General features: G+C 46.7%; 1 protein-coding gene across 1 annotated transcript; it reads right to left on the bottom strand.

Moving 5' to 3' along the window:
• Positions 1-1,612: 1,612 nt before the first annotated feature.
• Positions 1,613-22,802, bottom strand: LOC116536400 (1,5-anhydro-D-fructose reductase-like). The gene is made up of 13 exons (XM_032258132.1): positions 22,772-22,802; positions 22,286-22,488; positions 21,879-22,067; positions 21,614-21,798; positions 16,481-16,781; positions 14,244-14,360; positions 11,919-12,056; positions 10,181-10,303; positions 7,920-8,017; positions 5,904-5,976; positions 5,262-5,345; positions 2,427-2,509; positions 1,613-2,175 (listed from the first exon to the last, which is right to left on the bottom strand). Exons 1-13 carry the CDS (start codon positions 22,800-22,802, stop codon positions 2,133-2,135), a joined length of 1,668 nt encoding a protein of 555 aa, XP_032114023.1. The 3' UTR covers positions 1,613-2,132.
• Positions 22,803-23,388: the final 586 nt, after the last annotated feature.

The following is a 23,388-nucleotide window of genomic DNA, read 5'->3' on the forward strand; positions in this document are numbered from 1 at the left end:
GCTGGGACTCATTCCTCCCAATTGCAACTTTATCCTTGCTGACCAACCTCTCCTCACCACCTAGCCATCCCTGCCCTCCCCAGACTCTGGTAACCGCCATGCTACTCCCTACTTTTAAGATCAAGGAAAAATGGTTTAGGTATAAGTGACAAGGAAAATTCACAAAATAGCAGTTAAATTTTTGACTCTGTGAGAGATAAAATACAAGTCACACATCTACACATGTGTGTGTTCACAAGAGTCCAACATGCAGATGACTGTCACCTGCTCCATGTGCACTGTGCCACTTAATCCTAACACCTCTAGGTAGAGAGTGGCAGAGAGTTTAAAGGTTTAAGAGGTTAAGTAATTTACACAAAGTCACACAGCTAATGAATGATAATGAGTCATGGACATGGAAAAATTAAAAGTGCATGGTAGTAGAGCTGGGCCTGATCATATGACGGTGTCAGGAGACCCTCCCATTTCCTGGGTCCTTTGTAAACAGTCTTCTGCTTAAACCCCTCCTTGGCAATTTGGTCAAACCATGACACCTCATCCTCAATCTTACGCCCACTAGGGTGAGCCTCCCATGAAGCTATTGCACCAGTCACACGTCTTTTTGTTCGCCTGCAGCAAAGTCCTCTCTTGGGGCCAAGCCACAAGGTTCCTACATGTCCCTGCACATCTGGAAGGCTGGGAAGGGAGATGGATGGCAATGATAGTGGTTGTAGTAACAATGCATTCTTGCTGGGACATATCCTGGGCCAGACACTGTCTCCACAATCAGGAGGCACTGCAATTCCTCCATTGAGTGGACAAGGACACTGAGGGGTGGAAGGTGACGCCGTCTGCTCAGGATCACAGAGCTAGAAAGGCACAACTTTTATCTGCAGACCCCAGACCCCTGACTCAGCTGGCATGCCTGTGATAAAGTGAAAATGGGAAGTGATGTGGAGGGGGACTATCTCCAACAGGCCCCTTCAGCCACTGGGCAAGGCCTCCATGCCTTCCTTGAACCTGATGCAGAGGGAACAGAATTGAGAGGCTCATATGGAGGCTGATTGATGTGGGGGATATAGGAAGAGGGAGGAGACCATGGAGCAGACATCAATTTTCTTCTGGCTTAACTCATTTTGAATAGAAGCCAAGGGCCTGTGAGTTGAGAAGTTATATCCCTGGAGATTTGGTGTGAATTCCAAGACACAGGAGCTAGGCCAGATTCGCTGAGCAGATAGCAAGAAACAGGGACCATGTCCTCTAGCCCACACAAAATCCATTAAACCACATCTTCCACCAACGCCTGAGTGTGAACACCACACTCTGCAAGGCCTCTTCCTGATACATGAAACTAAACAGGCTGATGAGCGGATGTGAGGAAATGAGCTGTATTTTCATCTCTGCTATGGGGGTTCCACAGGTATAACTTGACTTACCAGAAGACCGTATTAAAAACTAGTATTTAGAAATTAACCAGAAATTAACTTGGGAGGTTAAGGCAGGAGTATTGCTTAAGCCCAGGAGGTGGAGGTTGCAGTGAGCTGAGATCACTCCACTACATTCCAGCCTGAACAACATAGCGAGACTCTGTCTCAAAGAAAAAAAAAGAAAAAAGAAAAAACTAAAATTCAGATTTTAAGGAGAAAAAAGCCTCTCTATTGAACTGAAATAGTGCTCTAGACTTATCCCATTTTCCTTCCCACTGGGGAAAGGGAAGGACTCTGCTTTAGAATAACCTGGGTGTCATTGGCAGGGCAGAGAAAGAAGTGGAGGTGATGCAGGCTGGCCTGGGGCACAATTGGTGGAGCTGGGCAATGGGCCAGAGATGGATTACACTGTTTCCTCGGCTCTTAGATGGCTTAAATAATTTCATAAGATAAGGTTTTCTTAAAATGTGAAGGCAAATTTCATTCATGAGTTATTAGTGTTTTTTTTCAGAGTAGAGGCCACACAGCCTGTCTAGGAGAAACCCCATGGACTTCACTTAAAACACACTCAGTTCTCCAGATTACTCAGAGAAGGAGGCTCTTGCACCCTCCTCTGACTGTGTGGCTCCTGTCCCAGGCACAGCTGCCATTAACAGAGGAGGGTCAACATTGCTAACGGTGTCGGTGCATCTGGGCTGAGCAGAAACAAGGAAGGGGAAGTTGTCCTCAGTATTCTATGTGGAAAGGATAGTCTTTGTGATTTTTAGTTCTGAAAAACAGAAAAATAAATCAAAAATTGAAACAAAGAGTGATTTTTTTTAAGAGAAACATTTTAAATGATATATACTTTTAACCTCCCCAGTGAAATTAGCTTCACTCAGTGGTCCATCTTCAAACAGAACAGAATTATAATGAGAAGGTTTCATTAATCTAAAATGTATATGATAAATACCTATTCAGGCATCAACTATCCAATCTGTATAGTTTTCCCTCTAGTTAAAAATAAGGAACCATATTTACATGGGGAACGTGGCCAGTCGGAGATTCCTGTCTAGGCTGAGGATGCTATCCATATTGTGCTGTGTTAATTCAAAATCAAACACCTGGAACCAAAATACAATGTTAATAGAAAACTTAATTCAATTCACATTTAATGGGGCACATGTTACCTACATAGCACTGTGCTAGACCAGCAGGGGACACAAAGACGTAAAAGAAACACTTCATCAGACAGCTGGAATTTCCCTGAATCACAGTCTGGATTTCCCAAATGCCTTTTGATTTGGATCATGTGACTGGTATTGGCTTGGTCCTGGCTACATTTAGGAAGCCTTGGAAAGATGGAATATATACTGCACTCATCTTAGTGGAGTAAAGAACATAGGAGAATAGTTAAAAGGTAAAGCACAGGATTTTTTTCCACTGACCCTGCTACCCTCAAAAAATCCAACAAAACCATTTGTTCCATACACCTGCCAACTAGGGAGCCACTTGGCCCTGGGACTATGAAGTCTAACAGTACCCATATCACAGAGTGACCTGTTTTTCTTCCTTGAGAACAGTATTCTGGCCCACCTCTCCCTCCCTTTTTATTGTTTCCACATACTGAGTAACAGGACCCATGGCCACAGCATCAGCGTCCACCCCAGCCTGGCAGAGTGACTGTCTCCCATGGGGAAGAGGAGTGCATTGAGTGATTCCCAGTGTGAGGAGCTGGAGTGCCCCTCTCTCACAAAAGCCTCCCCCCTTCCTGAGGCCAGGAGAAAGTAGCCTCAGAGTGTTATCTGGAGGGAGTGGAGATTGCTGGGGCCAGGGTAGGGGGATGCTTGCATTTAAGGGTAACAGTGAGCAATTCTAGAAGAGACTCTACAAAGGGCAGGTGCCTTGCAGCAGCAGTTCTGCATGGCACTAGGGCGATAGGAGGTGGGCTGGGCCAGCACCCTGCACTGGGAGCCCTGTGCCTGTGCACCTCTGTGCCTTTCTTCTCCTGGTCAGTCTTGTGGACCCAGCTCCCACCTCCTCCTGACAGCATGGACACTTCCACGGACCCTCTTAACCCGATGCTGCTCTCTGTCCTCAGCCATCAGATCACTTCTGCTTTGGCCCTCAGGTCTCACATCAGCCTGGTCCTGTCTCACTGCCTGGGGATGGCATTTGCCCTCAGTGTGCAGCAGACCTAACAGAGGAAGGGGGCATCTCAGCTGGGCCTGAGGTCCCTATGTCACATTCACTGCCCCTAGGCCATGGGGATCCCAGGCACTGACAGCCACAAGGGTGGAACTGGGGCCATCCCCCAAGCCTATGTCCCAGGAGCAATCCTGGCTGCCCTGCAGGGCACAGAGGGCACCTTAGGCCAGGCCCCCATGTGGAGCAGATGCCAGTCAGTCAGCAATGTTCAAATCTAATCACTGCATGAGACCTGCAGCCTCATTCCAAGAGGCCTGTCAGCAGCCATCACAGAGAACTGAGTTTATAGCTTAGCCAAATCCATACTCTTCAGGCTTTAGGTTGGCTGGTCACCCAGAGCTGCTCTGGGCCATTCAGAGAGCAGGATGCCTGAGGAAGGATGTGGGCAGCAGGTGAGCTGGATGAGGGCCCGGAAGGGAGAGCGCTGCGGACACCATGAGGAGCCTGCCCATCCCCAGGTCCTCCCATCATGGGTGGCCTGCCTCTCCTGCCAATGGCAGGGCTATGCCTACCTGCAGCCAGCCTGGCATACACAGCAAGCCTGAGGGCACAGGCACTGCTACAGATGGGTCAGTCAATAAATTTGATGGAAATGCTCACTTAGCACAACCAAATCAAGCCCTGAGGATGCAGCAGTGCCTTGTGGAACTCATAAGTAGCTCAGACACCAAGAGGGAGCTGACTCCTGGGCACCAGAGCATGTTGTCTATCAAAATGCAGCTGTGCAGCTGGCCCCAGGCTCACACACACCCATGCTGACATGGCCAGTGGTGAGCTGCCCCCGATGCTTGTCAATGCCTGTGAGATCACCACAGGTGACATCCGGGACTGGGGGTGACTGGCAAATAAGAGCATCAGGTACTTCCTCACGCCAGGCACTATGCCACCCCTTCACTGTGTCATTACATTTCACCCTCACAGTGGTCTTATCAGAGAGGTTCTCTAATGAAGAAATAAGGCTTAGAGAGGTCAGACAGCAGTTAAATGGTGAGTGGGCCTGTGGGAATCCCAAGTCCATGACTTTGACTGGGTTATAGGCTATGTCATCAGGGTTGAAGCCACACATAACTCCAAAAATAGATTTCACATGCTTCTGTGGGTCTTGGCTAAGGTGAAAGGGTTGCCCTGAAAAGGACCACTGCCTCTCTGTGTTCTGCACACACTCCACCTGTTCCAGTCTTCACTCCTGCCTCAGAAGTCACTAAACAGGAGTCGGGACCAGAACCCTCCCACACAACTCAAAGCAGTGCCCTCAGGCTACGCAGGCATGCCTCCATGCAATGGAGGTGGAGATCTGTCCACTGACTGCCTCCCCTTTCTCCTGAGCACACACTTAGGAGACATCCAGCCTCCTCTGTGGGCTGGCATAGCCATGTGACAGATGCACATGCCCAAGCCTGGTCCATAAAAGTCTTCTCCATGAGATGCTCTTCCTGCCTTCCCAATCTTGGGCTGGATGGAGAAGATACCAAGACCCTAGGGGAGAGGGGGCCCTAAGACGGAAGGACCCTGGGTCCTTGGATTGGTGAGTGAAAGGTCAACCACCAATACCCGCAGTGCAGAGGGAGAGGTCCCTGCTGATCCTGAGGCTGTATGCTACAGCAGTCATCCCTTCCCATCTAACACATGATCTGAAACCCTCTAACATAAAAGAAGGAAAACACCTACCTGGATATTCTCTTTAATCCGACTTGGGGTGATAGATTTGGGGATCACTATTACATTCCTCTGGATTTGAAATCGGATCAAAATCTGCAAGGAAACAAAAAGTCTGCTATCACTCAAAGGGAAATCCCATGTAGTCTAAGTTATTTTCTAACATTTTGAGTTTTAATGTACAGTAAGAGTCCAAGAGTCAATGACAGCCCCAACAGTTACTGGCATTTAACCAGTTCTGTCAGTATGTTGGTAATGATAGCCATCAGCCCAAGGAGGAGACCAAGGAATCTGCCTTAATGAGAATTCCTTAACATGCACCCAGCCCCCACTGGACATTAGAACAAAGACTAAAATAAATAGCTTTTCTGTTCCATCTCATACTAACCATGCATGCAGTCGGTGGGGCAGAGGGAAAAGGCCTGGAAACTCCTCTACTGAGTCTAGACAGGCTCCAAGGCAAGGGTACATGGTGTGAGTGACTGGGAATGCGATTGCAGATCAACTTCTGCTGCTCAGTGTTGGGAGGTTCTGATGAGTCATGGACTCATTTGGGTGAGCCAGTCCCTTCCTGGGACCTGCCAAACCCCAGGACTCCCCAAGGATGTGGAGTGGTCAGAGCACTCCTGGCTCAGAACAGCCCTCGCTGAGTACCTGAGCGGGAGACTTGTTGTGCTCCTTGGCAATCCTCTGGATCACAGGATCGTCCATCAGGTCAACTCCCTCACTAGAGAGACACAGCACAGGGCAGTGAGCCAGGAGATCCGACATGGATGCCCCTTTCTTTAGAAAGGAGAAAGCTTTCTCCAAAATGAAGGATTTATTTTCTCATCATGACACAAGCTGACTATAGGAAATTTTAAAACACAAAAAAGCACATCACTCCAAATTTCCAGTCTGGAGATGACCACTGCTAATACGTTGGTGAACACAGCTACATGACATCACTTTTCATGTGTATTTTGTGCTTTTCCTCAAGAACCTGGTGGCCACATCAGTGCACGAGCCAGTGGGCTCCCAAGTTTTAACTCCCCCACGACTCTCAGGGGTCTCTGGCTTCTCAGCTTCTACTGTATGCCCTAGCACAGCACTAGGAATCAATATTTGTTGATGATAATAATTTCAGAAAAATTCACCCAAAATACCACTAAAAAGTGAATATTGTGAACATGTGAAACCTTTACTACAAGTGATTTTGAAGATGATCATAGTCTCTGCATCCTTTGTTCAGGCATGGGTGGTCCCTGGGAACTTCGAGGATTCGCTGCTTTAACAAGTGCGTACTGAGCCATCACCCTGTCAGGCATTGTGCTAGTACTAGTCCCCAAGGTCTCCTGAAGGAAGCAAACAGAGTGCACAGTTTCCTGCCCCAGTCCGTCTTTGAGACCTCCCTGACTCACTCCATCGGAGGATCCTCTACCCCGAAGCTCAGCTGTGGAATGGACCCAGCCTTCTAGGGACTCTCCAGCTGGTGGCAAGTTCAAACACACATGCACCACTTCACAAGGAAAACACACAGGTGGTAAAACTCAAGGAATTCAGCCTTTTTGGCATTCCCAATTTGTCCCAGGTGCTGAGCTAGGAGCTGGGAAGAGAATAAACAAGATACCTCCACCACTCAGGTTGTTTTGACTAGTGGAAGAGACTGTGAAGAAAATCACAAGACAGCGTGACAAGGGGTATGTAAGAAACATAAATAAGGGGTCAGGAGGGCTTCCTGGAGGAGGTGATACTGGACTGAACCTTAAATTAGAAACTGGAGTTTGCCAGATTAAAAAAATATTGTGGATAAAGAGAACAGTATCTGCAAAGGCACAGAGGTGAGAAAACATGTTTTATCCAAGGAACCACAGCAGCTTCATGTGGCTGATGCCCAGGATGTGGACAGGGATGGGTAGGAATGAGGCCAGAAGCAGGCAGTGGTCAGGTTGGCTATGTCTCACAGGCCACACCAAGACCTGAAGAATTTTTCCCAGGAAAGTGACATGATCATAAGGAGACAGCTCCTTTCAGCCACCCTGGGAGCAATGGATTAGAATGGAGTGGGTTAGGGAGGCAGCTGAAGGGCTTCTCTAATGACCTTGGGAATTGTACTTAATTAAGGCAGTGACAGAGATGGCAGAAATGAAATCATGAGACAAAGTCTAACTTCTCCTGGCAGAATAATCAATATCAATAGACTCTGGTGCTGGATTGGATTAGGGATGTGGGAAGGGATGATTTCCAAGATTCTGGCTTAGGTAGCTGAATGGCTGGAGGCCCCTTAGCTGATCTAGACAGCACAGGACAGTTGCAGGGCCTGGGTAAAGATGACAGCAGGCTTTGCCTCATCCAACCACTGAGAGGCCTGAGGAGCATCCTTGTCGAGATGTCAGATGACTGATGCCCTGATGGGGAACTCAGCAAAGGGGTTGCTCCAGGCTAGTTTATGTCCCTGAAGAGGTCCTGCCCCTTCCAGGGCAGCCCACTTACAGCCACTCCCCGCCTTCCAGTAATAAGCCCTGCTTTCAATCCAAGGCTTGAGAGGTGTGGACAGCCCTCTATGGTCCCGTCCCTCCACACCCTGTCAAAACCTCCATTAAGGCCTCCCCAAATCATCCCAAGGAAATGAGAAGGTGGCATCTACTTCCCACTCGGCCTCTGACTAACATGTCACTGATGTATCCTTACCTCGAGCCACCAAGAGGACGGTAAGCAGTCACAGACACACCTCTGGATTGACAAAAACTGATCAGATTCTTCTGATTAAGGTATGGGTGGCACTCAATCTACAACAGAATCACAGCTTACATAAAATTCAGACCACTAGTGTCCTAGAAAAGCTCTACAGCAGAAGACCTCCGCTGAAGTCTTGGCTGTCACTGAGGACCATGGGGCCCATCTCCAGGCCTGAGTGTTTCTGCTGTGAGAAGCCTGGACAGAGCAGTCTCCAAGAGGCCAGCTGCTATCATGGTTTCTGAGTCTATGGCCTCGGGGACACCTAAATTGTCTGAGTGCTCCAATACCACCTGCTCTGCAGGGCCTTCCGTGAGCACTCAGGTAAAGACTGTAACACTCCACAGCTCCCATCTCCCCACGGCCTTTATCTTCCTCCACAGCACTAACTGACAGCTCATAGATTTTACATATTTGCTTATTGTCTTTCTGTTTTCATCAGGATCTAGGCCTCATGAAGACAGAGATTTTGTTTGAATTTTTTTTTCTTTATGGATGTCTTGCCAACACTAAGAACAACCCATACACATAGAAAGCAATAAAAATATATCCATTGCATGAATGAATTAAACAGAAAAACTGCATGTGAGAAATACATGCTGCAGGTGACTTGAATGAATATTTTAAGAAGCCAGAGAGCAGGACCACTGTCTCTTGCACATTCTCCAAACTCTTATATATAATTCCAGGTTATAAGGAGATTTAAAATACTTATTTAGTGTAAATTACAGAGAACTATGAACAGTGCTTTCACTCTCAGGAACATGCAAAGCTCATCAAGATCAGCCTCTCTGGAAAGCCTCCAAAAGAGAGGCCAGCTTCTGGCACCTTCTGAATCCTGTGTTCCTGGGTATCCATCATCCTATCAAAAAGCAGACCCTCTACTCGTCCAACCCACCTTGTCTACTCAGACTATGCCATAACCATTCCCAGGTATTTAAATTGCTAAACAACTAAAAATACTGACACAAAACAGAAGCTACTATGCATACACACATATATAAAAACTTAACGTATATAAGGTTGTATATAAGCAAAGCTGAACTGTATTAGTTGGGTCAGAAGCCAGGTTGCTCTTCATGGCAGCGACTACGACAGGCCCCAGAGGAGCCACTGAATGGCTGAGGGTTTTTTCTTGTTTTGTATACTGAATAGTTGAGTTTGTTCACTTGCAAAAATTCATCAAGCTATGTATGCCTTTTGTGATTCACACACTTTTCTGCATCTATGCTATACAGAACTGTTTAAAAAAGCATATTTATTGAAAAAAATAGAGAGTGATGCTCTATTCTTAATAGTCCCAAACTGGAAACTGTCCAAGTGCCCACTAACACACTAACAGCAGAGTGGATAACTCAATTGTGGTCAATTCACGCAACAGAATACCACAATAAATAAGAGAGCACCATCTACAATCACATGCACAGAAACAGTGCTGTGTGAAAGAGGCGAGCACAGAGGCGTTTATGATGCATTATTATTTTATCTGTGTAAAGTTCAGAAGCAAATCCTGGCTGCTGGGAATGAGAACGATGCTTTGCTCTGCAGGGCAGGAGTTGCAGGGGTGCTAGGTGTGCTGTTTACCAAGCTAGATGCTGGTCCTAGAGCTATGCTCAGTTTATGAGAATTTATTCAGCTCAACTTTTACGTGTGTACTTCTACTCTTCAATAAAAAGCTTAAGTACTGTATAAATGATCTTTATACAGTTTGTATCACTTATACATATAAATGATATAAAGCCAGTCCAGAAAATACAATGGTTCTTTCCCCACAAGTCTTTTCTCTACATTAAAAACCTGCATCAGCTTCAGTAGCCTGTAAGCCTGGCATGAGGGCATCTGGCCATCCATGCTTTCTTACTGCAGTTTGCAGGCTAGGAAGAGATGGAGGGGAGACCCATGTTCCCTAATGGGGGTGAGGCACCTGCCAGGACCCTGACCACTTCTGAGCACACTGGTGACCTGCCCGCATCGCACACGGAGGGCCAAGTGCCAGCTCACACCCTGCCTGCTAACAGTACCACCTACCCAGACGCACCTTTGAGAAAGCCATTTGGCTAGCTGCTGCCTTTAGTTACCATTCTGACTGCTGTCAGAGAAGAAGACGCCTGTTTTGTGCTTCACCCCATCCTCCCATCTCCAGAAGAGCCCTGTGGAGGTAGCAGCTGGGAAGCCAGCCACATAGGTTAAACTCTCTGATGCTTCCACCGGTTTACCTGGTTGGTTACTGGTTTGAACCTCAACCCAGGCTTATTGAGAAGCCTGTCAAGCTGCTCATGGTTGAAGTTTGACACCCCAATGTTCTTCACCAGTCCAGTGCTCACCAGGTCTTCCATGGCCTGTAAGAGAACAACAACTCCGCTGAGTGTGAAGGTTCTGTCTATTGAACTGACAATCCATGTCCCTCAGCAGTTCGGTACGGTATTCTACAACTGGTTCCACCCAATATTTTACCTCAAGCTTCAGAAGCATTTCTGCACTCAAGGTATGATCCCAGTCCCATCTTTCCTGGCTAGGGGATGCTGGGAAAGTTGCATGGCCTCATTTGGCCCCAGTTTCCTCAGCTTCAGGATAGGGCAACCCTGCCTGTGCCACAGGGCTATGTAGGGGTTATGTGGAATCGCAGAAAACGTTAGCTAAGACTGGCGTCCACCACTCTACACAGGTGAGCTCTTCCTGTTCTTATTCCTCCTGATGTCTGCTGCGGATTTTATTTGTTCACCTTTCTTTCCACTAAGACTCTGATCTTAAGCACACGGATGCATTATCATTCTCCTAACCCACCCTCTGTACCTACCATTTTAAGGAACTTGAGGGCAGAGTAACCTAAAGCTCTGAGTTGGTCAATGACCAGCAAGCCAGGCTGCCCCTGAGCTTCAGGAAGAGGATGGCTTTGTGCCAGGGTCCGTGGTCAGCAGCAAGTCCTGAGTGACCAATGAGCCAACATGCGGCGGTTGAGTTACTGCCTCAACTGCAACAATCACTGGCCCCTCACTGGTGCTACATGAACCTTAGAGTTTAACCCAAATCTTTTAGGAGATAAAACTGTGTAACAGAAAGGGTTGACGCCCATGGGCCCTGGTCCTGACATCTCAGATCCCTTAGTCAGTCTTTGTCTTCTGCTGATGGGGGTCCTAGCCTGGGACTCCTCTGTGTTCAAGGGGTCCCTCTGGCCTCCTCCCTGGAGAGCTTCACCCAGCAAGCTCTGTTCTAAACTTAGCAAGCTTAAGCTTGAACTCACTTTCTTCGTGGGCCTCAAATATGATGTCCCATCCTACATGCTGGTTACCAAAACCATATGGCCATACATGCTCGGTCAGCCATGCTGGAGTCGAAGCCTAAGCCTCACATCAGCCTGTGGGTCTACTTCCAAAAGCCTCTCAAATCCACCACATCCTTAATTCCCTGCTCAAGACTTTACTGCAAGCCCTTGCAGTAAAGGGCTGTTTTTAGTCTGAACCCTGGAAACGGGCAGACACTTGGTAAGCCTCCTCACACTGGTCTTACCTCCCCAGCCTGAGCTTCCATGCTGCCAACTTTATCACTCTGAAATGCTTAAGAGAGAATAAAAAGGAACTGTAAAACATTAATGGTGGTACCAATGGGTGACGGGAAAATAAATTTTTTAATGTCAGTTTAATACGGAAGAACTCTCCTGTGTTTTCTGAAATAAATGTGTTTTTTTAATTAAAAAACTATTTGAGAAAAAAGAAAGTGATATCTGTAATGAGCTATCCCTCAAATAAAGTGGCAAGAGAGCTGCACCACACCAAACCAAAGGTAACAAGAAAGTCACTGAGGTGTCTGAGTTCTTCAGGTATTGATTCCTCATTTGTACCGCAAACCCCACATCTCAGGTAGACAACCTCGATGTCTTTGAACACAAGCAGCTCACTGCATCCTGGATGGAGACCCACCCAAGATGAGGCTGCCTGGTGGTGTGGCTCAGCTTACCTCCCACGTGTCTAGGAAGTCTGTGTCACTGGGGATGACCATGTCAGTGCAGTCCAGAGGCAAGTCGTATACTCCAGGATGTGAGAAGCAGAAGGAAAGGAGCTTACTGGGAATCATGATCCAGGCTGGATGAGGAGGCTGCAAAGAAGGAGAGTTGAGAAGTATGAAAAAAAATACTCCATGTATCAGGAGACCTGCATCCAAGCCACGGCCCTGTCGCTAAGCAACCCCAGCCTGGCCATATGACCAGGCCCAGCCTTCACCTTTCTAGGAAAAGATCAAGGGCTCATGAACTGGGTGGCTAGCAAAACCTCCACCAGCCTGATGTTCACTGTCCATCTCTCACAAGATGGGAAAGGAAGACCTTGCATCCTCACTGATGCAAGGTCATTCTCTTTCATCGCCTCCAGAAAACAGTTTACTAATTTCAGGTAAAGAATGGGAGGGGAGTGCATTTTCTTCATGTCTTATAGGGCCCAAGCAGCCCTCTCCTAACTCCACTGATAGGGTCTTGTCTTCTTTTCTTAGAATCCCCATCATCATGAGAGGTAAGGAAGTGAGAATACAAAGGTGCACAGGAGGTGGAGGGCAGAGAGACACCTTGAAAAGGCGAGAACCTCTAGTCACCTTTCAGAGAAGCTAGGGGCATGGATGTGCAATCCAGCTACCTCCCTCACGCAGCCCTACACAGGGTGTTAAGGGTGAATGGCACGGGCATGTTTATTTAAGGACACCTAATCATATTCCTAAGCAACAGTGGAAGAATGTCACATGTTCCAGCCTAATCCACATGAAAGAGGCATTTTCTATGATGAGCTGAAGTAACTAACAGTCTCGCTTTAAAGCCATATCCCATGTTGACATTTATCCAAGGGTCCACAAAAATGCTGCCTAGGCCTCATACTCGGACCCTGATCTAATCGTCCAGCATCATACCAGGCCTAGCAGTTCCCACTAGCCAGAAGACATGCTGATGCTGCTGCATTACCCTTTTCTGTAATTTGTTTTGTGATCTGAGACCTTCTCCTTTTCTCCCATCCAGAAATCGAAAGACAGGGATCTGCTAAAGGATGAGGGTAGCAAAGTGTAAGAAACGTCTGACTTGAGCATATGCTTCTGGGCTCCAATAATATAACTTCAACATGAAACTTTCTGTGTCTTAGTTTCATCATCTGTCCAAGAGGGATATTAGCAGTGTCAACTCTGTAGAACGGTCATGAGAATTAAAGGAGTTACTATGTGTAAAGCACCTAAAACAGTGCTAGATACATAATTAAAACAATGCTGGCTGGCAATGAGTACAGTATCGCTATAGCCATTGTTTTAATCATGACTTCCTGTATGCGATGAATTTCAGAGACATAGATATCATTCAGAATCACCCCTCTGGTTTTGCCCTCTGGGTATCTTCCACTCCTGGTCAGTGTGAGTAATGGATGGCTGCCCATATCATCTATGGAAACTGGATCCAAAGGCTTGGTTAAGAAAAGCTGTGCTAGGAAGGAAGTGGTTTTTGTTATTTCACTCTGAACCAGTAACCAACAGTGTGGCACACACAAAGGGATCCTCTCACAGATGGCCATGTGGAATACCCCTGAGCACCAGTCACCCACTCCAGTGTAGGGAGAACATCCCTGCAAGGGCTTCTGTATCTCACAGGTGTTACCTGTGTGATCAGGCCCTTGCCCAGGCAGGCTGTCATCATGGTCCAGGGCAAATGTGCAGGGACATCCTGGCCAGGACCTGTGTGAGAAGCAGGTTGCCTGGAGTAGGGAAGCTGCATGGCCAGACCGGGGTAGCTGAGTGACAAAGCCATGGTTCAGATGCATGTTCCAGACATACCGTGACGCAATTTAGAGAATAAAACCAAGTGGAAAAGCCAACTACCACCATAACCCACTGGACCCTGCTGCAGGTGAATAAGCACATATTGTCCATATTGCAAAACAGCATTCACTCCCCAGAGGACAGAACATGCAACCAGAGACAAGGCCTAGGACTTCACTGGAAACTGTCTGAGAAGCAGTATTTCTTCATCTGATCTCTGCTTTCACCTAAAGACTGAAGAGAAAAAACCTGTTGCTCTCTTGGCCTGGAGGAAAAGTGACTGGCTTGAAAGAACTGTGGAGGCCTCAGAGATCTTCCAAGCCAAGCCTCTCCTTAACTAAGACCCCCAGATATCAAGAGGCCTGACCAAAGGCTGCAGCTAGCATGTGGCAGATGCAGCCCTGGAACCCTGGCCCTGACTCCCCACTGCAAGACGGGGTATGACCACAGGGAGGAAAGTCCTGCAAACCCGGGAACGAACCACCTACTGAACAGTACCTTGAAACCCATGGGCCAATGCATGAGGTAGAGGTCCAAATATTTGAGCTTCAAGGACTTCAGACTCCTGCAGCATGCTGTTCTCACCAAGGGCTTCGTGTGCCAGGTGCACCACAGCTACAAAGGAGAGGGGACCAGTGTCACATACGCCCACCCAGAGCCAGCACGGCACCCATTCGGTAGCCCCATGAAGCTACGGTGTTGGACCAAAAACAGCCAAGATGAGATGACCACAAATACAACACAGCACGTTCTGACAGAAGGACAGGGTCATTATCCTCAGAAGAGTTCCAGGACACCTGCAGGGAGAGGCTCCAAAGCTGGGCTTCTTCAGCCTGACTCCTCTTCAAGTGAAGCTCAGGATGCCAAGAGATATTTGATGGTTATTTGGATCCACTGGGACCAAAAAAAAAAAAAAAAAAAAAGAAAGAAAGAAAATGAAATTCCTTCATGCAGAAAATATATGACAAAAAAATCAGAAAAATCTCTACCTTGTTTTTCTCACTTACACATACTCCATATTAAGGGTTCTCTGTTTGTCAGGCACTGTAACAGTACAGGTTAACCCAGGAGAGTTAGCTCACACTGCCTTACTTCTTTTAGCTATTTTCCCCCACAGTCCCATTTAGTAGAAAAACTTGTTTTTTTCCCCTATTTCCTTCATTATACTTTTTTGACTGTGATAGAAGCTAACCTGAAGGCTCCATCACAGCAAGGGAAAAACAAAAATGATAAGTTAAATGAAAGTAAAAGAAAGGGGAGTAAAATAAATGAAAACAAACGAGCACAGCATATTAACAAAAATAAAAAATAAACACCAGAAGTAAATGCATTCCATTGTTAATCACAGTTGTCTCTATGTGGTGTGTATATGTATGATTTATTTATTTGATTATATTTCTATGACTTTTTCAAATGTCCAAAATAATGAACATATTTCCACTGCTGACTACGATCCACACAGAAGCAACTTGCTCCAAATTGCAGGGCAAGCCTTAGAAATCTCCAGTTACTCACATCCCTACCTGGACTATTCTCCCTGGTTGGGCAAGCACACACCAAGCCTTCTCTCTTACCACTCTCTGCTCTAGCACAGATAGGAATGGTAACTGATGAACATTTACTTCCATGAAGTAAAACAGAAGGCAATTCAACTATAGAAATAACATTGAGCCTTGGGGTTTGAAATTTTAACTGGGAAGTTACTCAGGAAATTCTCAAATCCAGAGTCTCATTTTACAAATAATGAAGCTGTGAGCCTCAGCCATCCAATCCCTAATACCCACAGCTCCTGACATGGCACAGCTGAACTTCCATGGCCTACCCCATCCACCACTCAGTCTCACTTCTTGTTACTCCTGCAGCCTGACATCCTGTAGTCCTGGAAGACCAAGTAGTTTGGTTTGGCTGTGTCCCCAAATCTCATCTTGAATTGTAGCTTCCACAATCCCTACATGTCGTGGGAGGAACCCAGTGGGAGGTAACTGAATCATGGGAGCAGGTTTTTCTGGTGCTGTTCTGGTGACAGTGAACAAGTCTCATGAGACCTAATGGTTTTATAAAGGGCAGTTTGCCTACCCATGCTCTCTTGTGTGCTACCATGTTAAGATGTGCCTTTGTTCCTCCTTCGCCTTCTGCTATGATTGAGGCCTCCCAAGCCACGTGAAGCTGAGTCCATTAAACCTCTTTATCTTTATAAACTACCCAGTCTCAGGTAAGTCCCTATAGCAGCATGAGAATGGCTAATACACCAAGCTCCTTAAAAACCCCTGCACCTGTCATACTGCTTCATGTCTTATGCCTGTGCTCAAGCTGCTGCCTCCATCTGCATCACATCCAGAGTTTCTCATTCAACAGATGAGGGATAGAATTTGGAATCTGTATTTAACAATCACCCCAGTAATTCTGAGTTTAGGAATTGCTGTGTAGACAGAGTTCGTGAAGGCAATGACTTTGTCCTACTCACCACTGTAGCCAAAGTGCCCCTCGCTCAATGAATTTGAAGAATATATTGTTAATTGGGGCTTATTGGTACACTCCCACCTGAATGACCAAGTAAATAATATGAAACAAATCTGTACACAATATAATTCAGCATGCTCGTGAAGCTGTGAATATTCTTGTTTATTCTGATTTCAGTGTGAAACAGAGTCATCAACTCCCATAAGGAAAGTGGAAAGCCCTTCAGAGATGTAGCATTACTCAAGCTCTGCTGGCTTTGCACAGAGCAGCCCTACCTTACTGGCAATGAACAGATCCTCCCGTCTCACAACACCTTCCTGGATCTTGTAACGGATCCCTGCTCCAACCTCATGCTCATTGTGATATAAGTAAGCACAGTCAAAGTGCCGGTAGCCTGCGTCAATGGCCACCTTCACCGCCTCAGTCACTTTCCCCGGAGCGGCCTGCAAAACCAACAAAACAAACTGTCTTCCCACAGTCAGAAGAATACAACACAATTCTCCCCTTTCACCCAAGCATGAGGAGTAAATAATACATAAAAAATTAAGCCATTGATTTGGTACTAATGTAATCAGTCTAAAAACAGATAATGGGGCCGGGTGCAGTGGCTCAAGCCTGTAATCCCAGCACTTTGGGAGGCCGAGGTGTGTGGATCACGAGGTCAAGAGATCGAGACCATCCTGGTCAACATGGTGAAACCCCATCTCTACTAAAAATACATAAAATTAGCTGGGCATGGTGGTGCATGCCTGTAACCCCAGCTACTCAGGAGGCTGAGGCAGGAGAATTGCCTGAACCCAGGAGGCGGAGGTTGCGGTGAGGCAAGATCACGTCATTGCACTCCAGCCTGGGTAACAAGAGCGAAACTTCGTCTCAAAACAAACAAACAAACAAAAAAACCAAAACACAGATAATGTCAGAGTTACAAAGGAATTTATAAATAAGTTCCAACTCCTTTACATATTTTGGGAAAAAAACTATAGGTAATTTTTGGTGTCTTCAGAAAACTGAGCTAGATGGTGTGTTTCCTGAATGATCAAAGCAATAAAAAAGTGTAGAATGAATAATAATAACTGAGATGCAAAGAGGTTTAAGACTCATCCTATACCCTCAGAGACCATAGCGTCCAGTAATAAAGGGGAAGAGGTATAGACTCACATGAAGGTATCATCACAAAAAGCACATAACAAACTCCAAACGAATGTATGATGCTATAAGCAATAAGGCAGTTCAGGAAAGAGAACAGTCACTCCAAATGCAGCTCAGGCAAGGGAAGGGATGAGAACTAGGGAAGACCATGGGGCTGGGCGGGCTTTGCAATCTCATTAAACTCAAGACTGACAAGTGCTTTATAGTTCACAAAACACTTTCTCACTGGAGGTTCACAGTAACCCCAGGAGTTAGAGCAGCATCATTATCTTCATTTTATAGGCAACAGATCCAGAGTGGTTGAAAGCAAATGAACCAAGTATCCATCTTAAGTTAGAAAAAGAACCCAAGAAATTGGATGGAAAGATTAAAAACATGATTAAGAATAACATCAATAAAATAGAAAACAAAGATGTAACAGAGAAGATTAATAAAGCTAGAAGTTGGTTTTCTGAAAAACTTCAGTAAAATAAACACACTTCTGGCTAGGCTGATAAAGAAACAGATTTTTTTTTTTTTTTTTTTAAACTGACATGAATGAAAAGTAAAACATGCAGATAAAATGGACTTAAAAGAAAATATTATCAATAACTATATGTCAATAATTTGGAAAAATGAGATAAAATGGAAAAATTCCTAGAAAAACTTAACTCAAGAATAAAGCCCAAATAGTTACATAATTATTAAAGAAATGAAGCAATTAGAAAAAAAAACTACTAGAGTTTCATAAAATTTTCAAGAAAAAAAATCCCAGTTTAACACAAACTTTCAAACAGTAGAAAAAGATGGACTTGTCTCAACTCATTCTACAAACCCAGCACAATCCTGAAATCAAAATCAGACAAAAATATTAAAAGGAAAGTTACACACTCATCTTATTCATGAATACAGTTGCAAAAATCCTAACTAAAATGAAAGCAAACTGGATGCAACAATATTTATGAAAAGATAATACGCCACACCCATGTTGAGTTTATCTCAGATATCTAAGGATGATTTGATATTAGAAAATCCAAAATTTATCAATATTAACAGATTAAAATACAAAAACAAAAGTCATCTCAATCAATATTTGTTAAGATTCAACACCAGTTTAGATTCAAAATCTAAACTCCTGGTAAGTTAGGGAAAAAAGAATTAATCTGATAAAGAATATCAATATTAAAAAGAAACCATTCAGGTAAACACCTTCCAGCATCATCCTACATCCTTTAAAATCAGGTACAAAACAAGAATAGCCACTGTGTTGGAGGCACTTAAATAAAAAGAAGCAATGTGAAGCTTAAAGATTGAAAAAAAAGGAAAGTAAACTGCCATTATTTGCTGATGATATGATCATTTGTGTAGAAAATCCAAAGGAATGTATAGGCAAATTAACAGAAATAATAGTACAGTTTAGTAAAGTGGCTGGAAGTGTAATGAATATACCAAGTGAAACAAAGAGAAAATGTAATTTCAGAAAAATATAATTTCCAGTAGTATCACAGACTATCAAGAACCCAAGAATAATTCCAACAAAAGATATATATATTCTCTTCAGAAAAAACTATATAACCATAAAAAACGTTACAAATGAACCATATTTAGGACAATTTATTAACAGAGAAGATTACCATGGTTGTGGAAAAGTTAGATTTAATATTACAAAGATGTCAATGATCTCCAAGCTGGTCTACAGATTTAATGTAGTTCCAATCAAAACACCAATAAAGTTTCTCATGGAATTCATAAGCTAATTCTAAAACTTACAGTGGAAAATAAGCAGCCAAAATAAAAAGCCAGGACCTGGGTACATGCATCTGTCAAAACTTAACAAATTGTACACTGTAAATATACAAGAGCAGAAAGATGTGACTTGCCCTACTAGACATGGGGGCTTATCAAGAAACTGTAGTAATTAAGACAGTGCCAAACAGGCACGCAGATGAATCAAGTGGCCACAAATAAAGCAGAGCCTGGCTGGGTGCAGTGGGTCACGCCTGTAATCCCAGCACTTTGGGAGGATGAGGCGGGCAGATCACGAGGTCAAGAGATCGAGACCATCCTGGCCAACATGGTGAAACCCCGTCTCTACTAAAAATACAGAAATTAGCCTGGCGTGGTGGCATGCGCCTGTGGTCCTAGCTACTTGGGAGGCTGAGGCAGAAGAATCGCTTGAACCCAGGAGGTGGAGGTAAGAGTGAGCTGAGATTGTGCCACTGCACTCCAGTCTGGTGACAGAGCAAGACTCCATTTCAAAAAAAAAAAAAAAAAAGCAGAGCCCAGGCTGAGGCCTCCAGACATCTTATGGCTTCTCTTGCTCTCTTGTGCTTCAGCCATGCTCTTGAGAACACTGCCTAACTAGCTGCATGAAGACGGGAGGTGTGTGGAGCCAAGTGGAGTAGCCCCTACCATCCTAAATGAGACAAGCCAATCCCCAGGCAAGTGAGGGAGCCAGCCAAGATCCACAGAGCTGCTCTGCTGACCTCCCGTGCAGGAGTAATACACTTGCTGCTGTATACCAATGAGCTCTGGTGTTTGGCCACTGATGCAGCATTTCTGGGACAACAGATAACTGATGATAGGTCTGTGATGTTCATTCACTACCAAAAATAGCCAAGTAAAAATAAGTCTTTGCATAGAACCAGTGATGAGCGATTATGATTAATCCAATTTGATGCACTTGCAGTACTCCCCCACCAAAAAAATACAATATTTTGACCTCTTAAGCACAATTTTCACTAATTTTTCCTTATCCTGTGTGCACGAGTCTGGACTCCTGCACCGAATTGTTGCAGAAGACAGGGAAGCAAGAGACTCAACAGTTTAATCTATCGAGTGCTATAATGAATGGCTGCCAGATGCACATCCTTTACCAGACGCTGAGAACCAATATGAACAAAGGGACACTTCTGACCTCTAAAAGTTGGTAAGCAGGTAGGAGAAATAATTTAAATATTTGATGAGCAGGACTTAAACATTCCATTTCTGACTCCTTCTGTAACTAACTTTCTATGTGACTTCTTATTTTTTTAAAAAAGTATTTTTCCCTTTTTTTTTTTTTTTTTTTTTTTTTAGATCAAATTTTAAACACTTTTAGTCAGTGTTGTGTCTCAAATCACTGACAGGAATCGTAAAGTTCAAAGTAGAGAAAAGTCATAGAGTAGAAGGGTGGTTATCAGAGCCTGCCGGTTGGGAGGAGGGTGAGGAAGAAGGGAACGGGAAGTTGCAGATCAAAGGATATAAAGTTTCAGACACACAGGAGACATAGCTTTTGAGATTTACTGCACACTAGGATGCTTACAGTCAACAATAATTTATTACAAACATGTATTTCAAAACAAGGCAATACATTCCAAACATCTCACCACAAACAACTGAAAGAGGTGCTGGATATGTTAATTAGCTTGATTTAACCACACTGCATTGTATACGCATCTCAAAACATCACAGTACACCCCATAAATGCACAGAGCGATGATAGGTCCTTTCTCTCAGGCATCCGGGCGGTCTGCTTCTAAACAGGGAAAAACATGAGGTCCCAAAGTTTCCTTGAAAGCCTAGTCAGCAATTCCAATCTTCCTTTTAAATTTTTTGTTTGGGTTTTGTTAGTTGTTGTTTTCGAGCAGGGTCTGGCTCTGTCCCCCAGGCTGCAATGCAGTGGCGCCATCGAAGCTCACTGCAGCCTTGACTTCCTGGGCTCCAGCGATCCTCCCACCTCAGCCTCCCGAGTAGCTGGGACCACATGCGCGCACCCCCATGCCCAGCTAGTTTCTTTTCTTTTTTTTGTATAAACAGGGTTTCGCCAGGTTGATCTGGCTGGTCTTGAACCCCCGAGCTCAGGCGATACTACGGCCTCGGCCTCCCAACGTGCTGGGATTACAAGCCCACACCGCGCGCCCGGCCCCAACTTTTCTTTCTCACTGCTGGAGAGGAGGCTTCGAGGTCCCTGCTCAGGCCGAGTCCAGCGCCGCCGCCTCCCCTCAGCCTCCCTGCTCCATTTCTGAGTCACTACGAGGGCTCGGCCTCCCCACCCAACGCCGCCGCTACGGCCCCAGTGTCAGAGGTGCCGCTGGCGAGGTCCCCGCGACTCACAGAGGCCGCCTCTGCGGGCAACGCCGCCTCCGTTTTAGGAAAGGCTGGGCCAGGCTGCGTGTGGGCGGCGGGCGTCCACCTCAGCAGCACCTGCCCGGGCGCCGGGCAGGCCGAGGGGAGGCCGCACTTTTCCCCCGCCCCGGCCTGGGCCCCACTGGGCGCCCCCAAGCCCCAGGCTCCCCTACGTCAGCCGCGCCTCCCAGCCCGCGACCGCGTCACCTTCCAGGTGCCCAGGCCCACGGCTGGGATATCTCCCATGGCCGCCGCCGCCGCCGCCGCCCCGCGCGCGAGTTACCACAGCGCTGGCGACGGCACGAACGCCGGGCTTCCTCACTGGCTGCTGGCTTCGCGTGGCGGGCACTCTGATTGGCTGGTTTTATTAAAGACAGGCATCCTGATTGGCTGAAGGCACAGAGCCAGCGGGAGTCCCAAATGGCTAGAGGCACTCACTCTGGACATTCTGATTGGCTGCGGGGGCGCGGACGACGGACTTCCAATTGGCTTGCAGAGCCACGCAGGGGCGGGGAGGGTTTTCCAGTTGACTGGCAGTGCCGCTCCGGTCCCCGTAGGCCGGGCCTCCTGGGTGCCTTCTCCCTCACACAGGGTGCACACGCAACTGAGGTAGGCAGAAGTGTTAGTCTGGTGGGCAGGGGTTCCTCACCTTTCCTGGGGGTCTCCATGGCGGGGCCATCCTAGGACAAGCTCTAGGGTCACGGTGCGGAGTCCTGCGTTCCCTGGACCACAGGGCGCGGGAGTGGGCCCCGCTTTCTTGCACCAAGGATGGCCTTTCTCGGGTGCCCTGAGGCCCCCAGCCTGGGAGAAGTTTGCCTGGCTTTGGTTCCCCGTCAGGGACCTACTGTGCCCTTGGAAAAGGCCTTCCACACTTTGGGGTCCTTCCCGGCTCGGAGCAGCTGGGGCTTGCAGGAGTGCGGGGGTCCTGGTGGTGCGGGGAGGCCGAGCCCCGCATGAGGAGGGGAGCGTCCTTGCTGCAGCCTCAGGCCCTCATTTGGAAGCGGGTGGGGTGGACGGGACACCACGCTTTTGAGTGGACTGGGCTCTCCTGGGGACAGTGGAGGGAAAGGGGTCAAGGGAGCCTTCCGACACCCCTCTTATCTCCCCTGGAGCTTGCAGCTCCCCTTTGTTGCCCACCCCCCCCCCCAGCCCTGGGAGTCCCACTGCCTTGAGGACACCCACACCCAGGTGAGGGCTTGTTTCTGGGTTCCCTGCCTGGGTCTCCAGTGCCAGCGCCGGCCGTCAGGGGACGCAGTGCCCATTCTGCTCAGTGGGGCCGCTGTAGCCAGAGAGACTCCCAGGGCCACTCTGCGTGTCCCCCTGCCTCTCACCCGACTTGCGTCTCCTGTTAGTAGCATCCATCTCCACAATGTGAGCAGCTCATAGGTGGGAAGGGGGCTTTTCGATATCTCATTTATTCGTTCGGAAACTGTGCCTGGAGCATTCACCTGCGCAAGGGGCAAGTTAGGCCACGGTGCAGTGCTAGAAATGACCTGCATGGGCCCTGCCCTCAGGAGCTCAGCGTCTGGAGGAATGGATGGACAGAGCATGAAAGCAAAGTCAGGTGAAAGAAAAGAGCAGGTGCCATCTAGTAAAATAAAGCAGGTACTTGCAGTGAGAGGCGGGAGGGACAGAGTGAGGGAGTCCCCGGCACCTCAGTGAAGTGGCATTTATGCTGCAAACAGAAAGGCAAGACAGAGGGAACCAGCCCTACACAAGTCTGGGAACAGTGTACCTGGGGTATGCTCAACTGCACTGCAATTGTGTGTGATTCTGTTTCATTGTTTTAATAGAAATTCCAAAGTCTATGACGTTGAGCATCTTTTACTCTGCTTGTTTGCCATCTGCGTATCTTTGATGAGTTGTGTTTTCAGGTCTTTTGCCCATTTTTTATTTGGGTTGTTCATTTTCTTATTGCTGGGTTTTAAGAGTTATTTGTGTATTTTGG

Source organism: Sapajus apella, unplaced genomic scaffold (genome assembly GCF_009761245.1).
Source record: "Sapajus apella isolate SASKATOON/1434 unplaced genomic scaffold, GSC_monkey_1.0 scaffold100, whole genome shotgun sequence".
NCBI classification, from domain to species: Eukaryota; Metazoa; Chordata; class Mammalia; order Primates; family Cebidae; genus Sapajus; species Sapajus apella.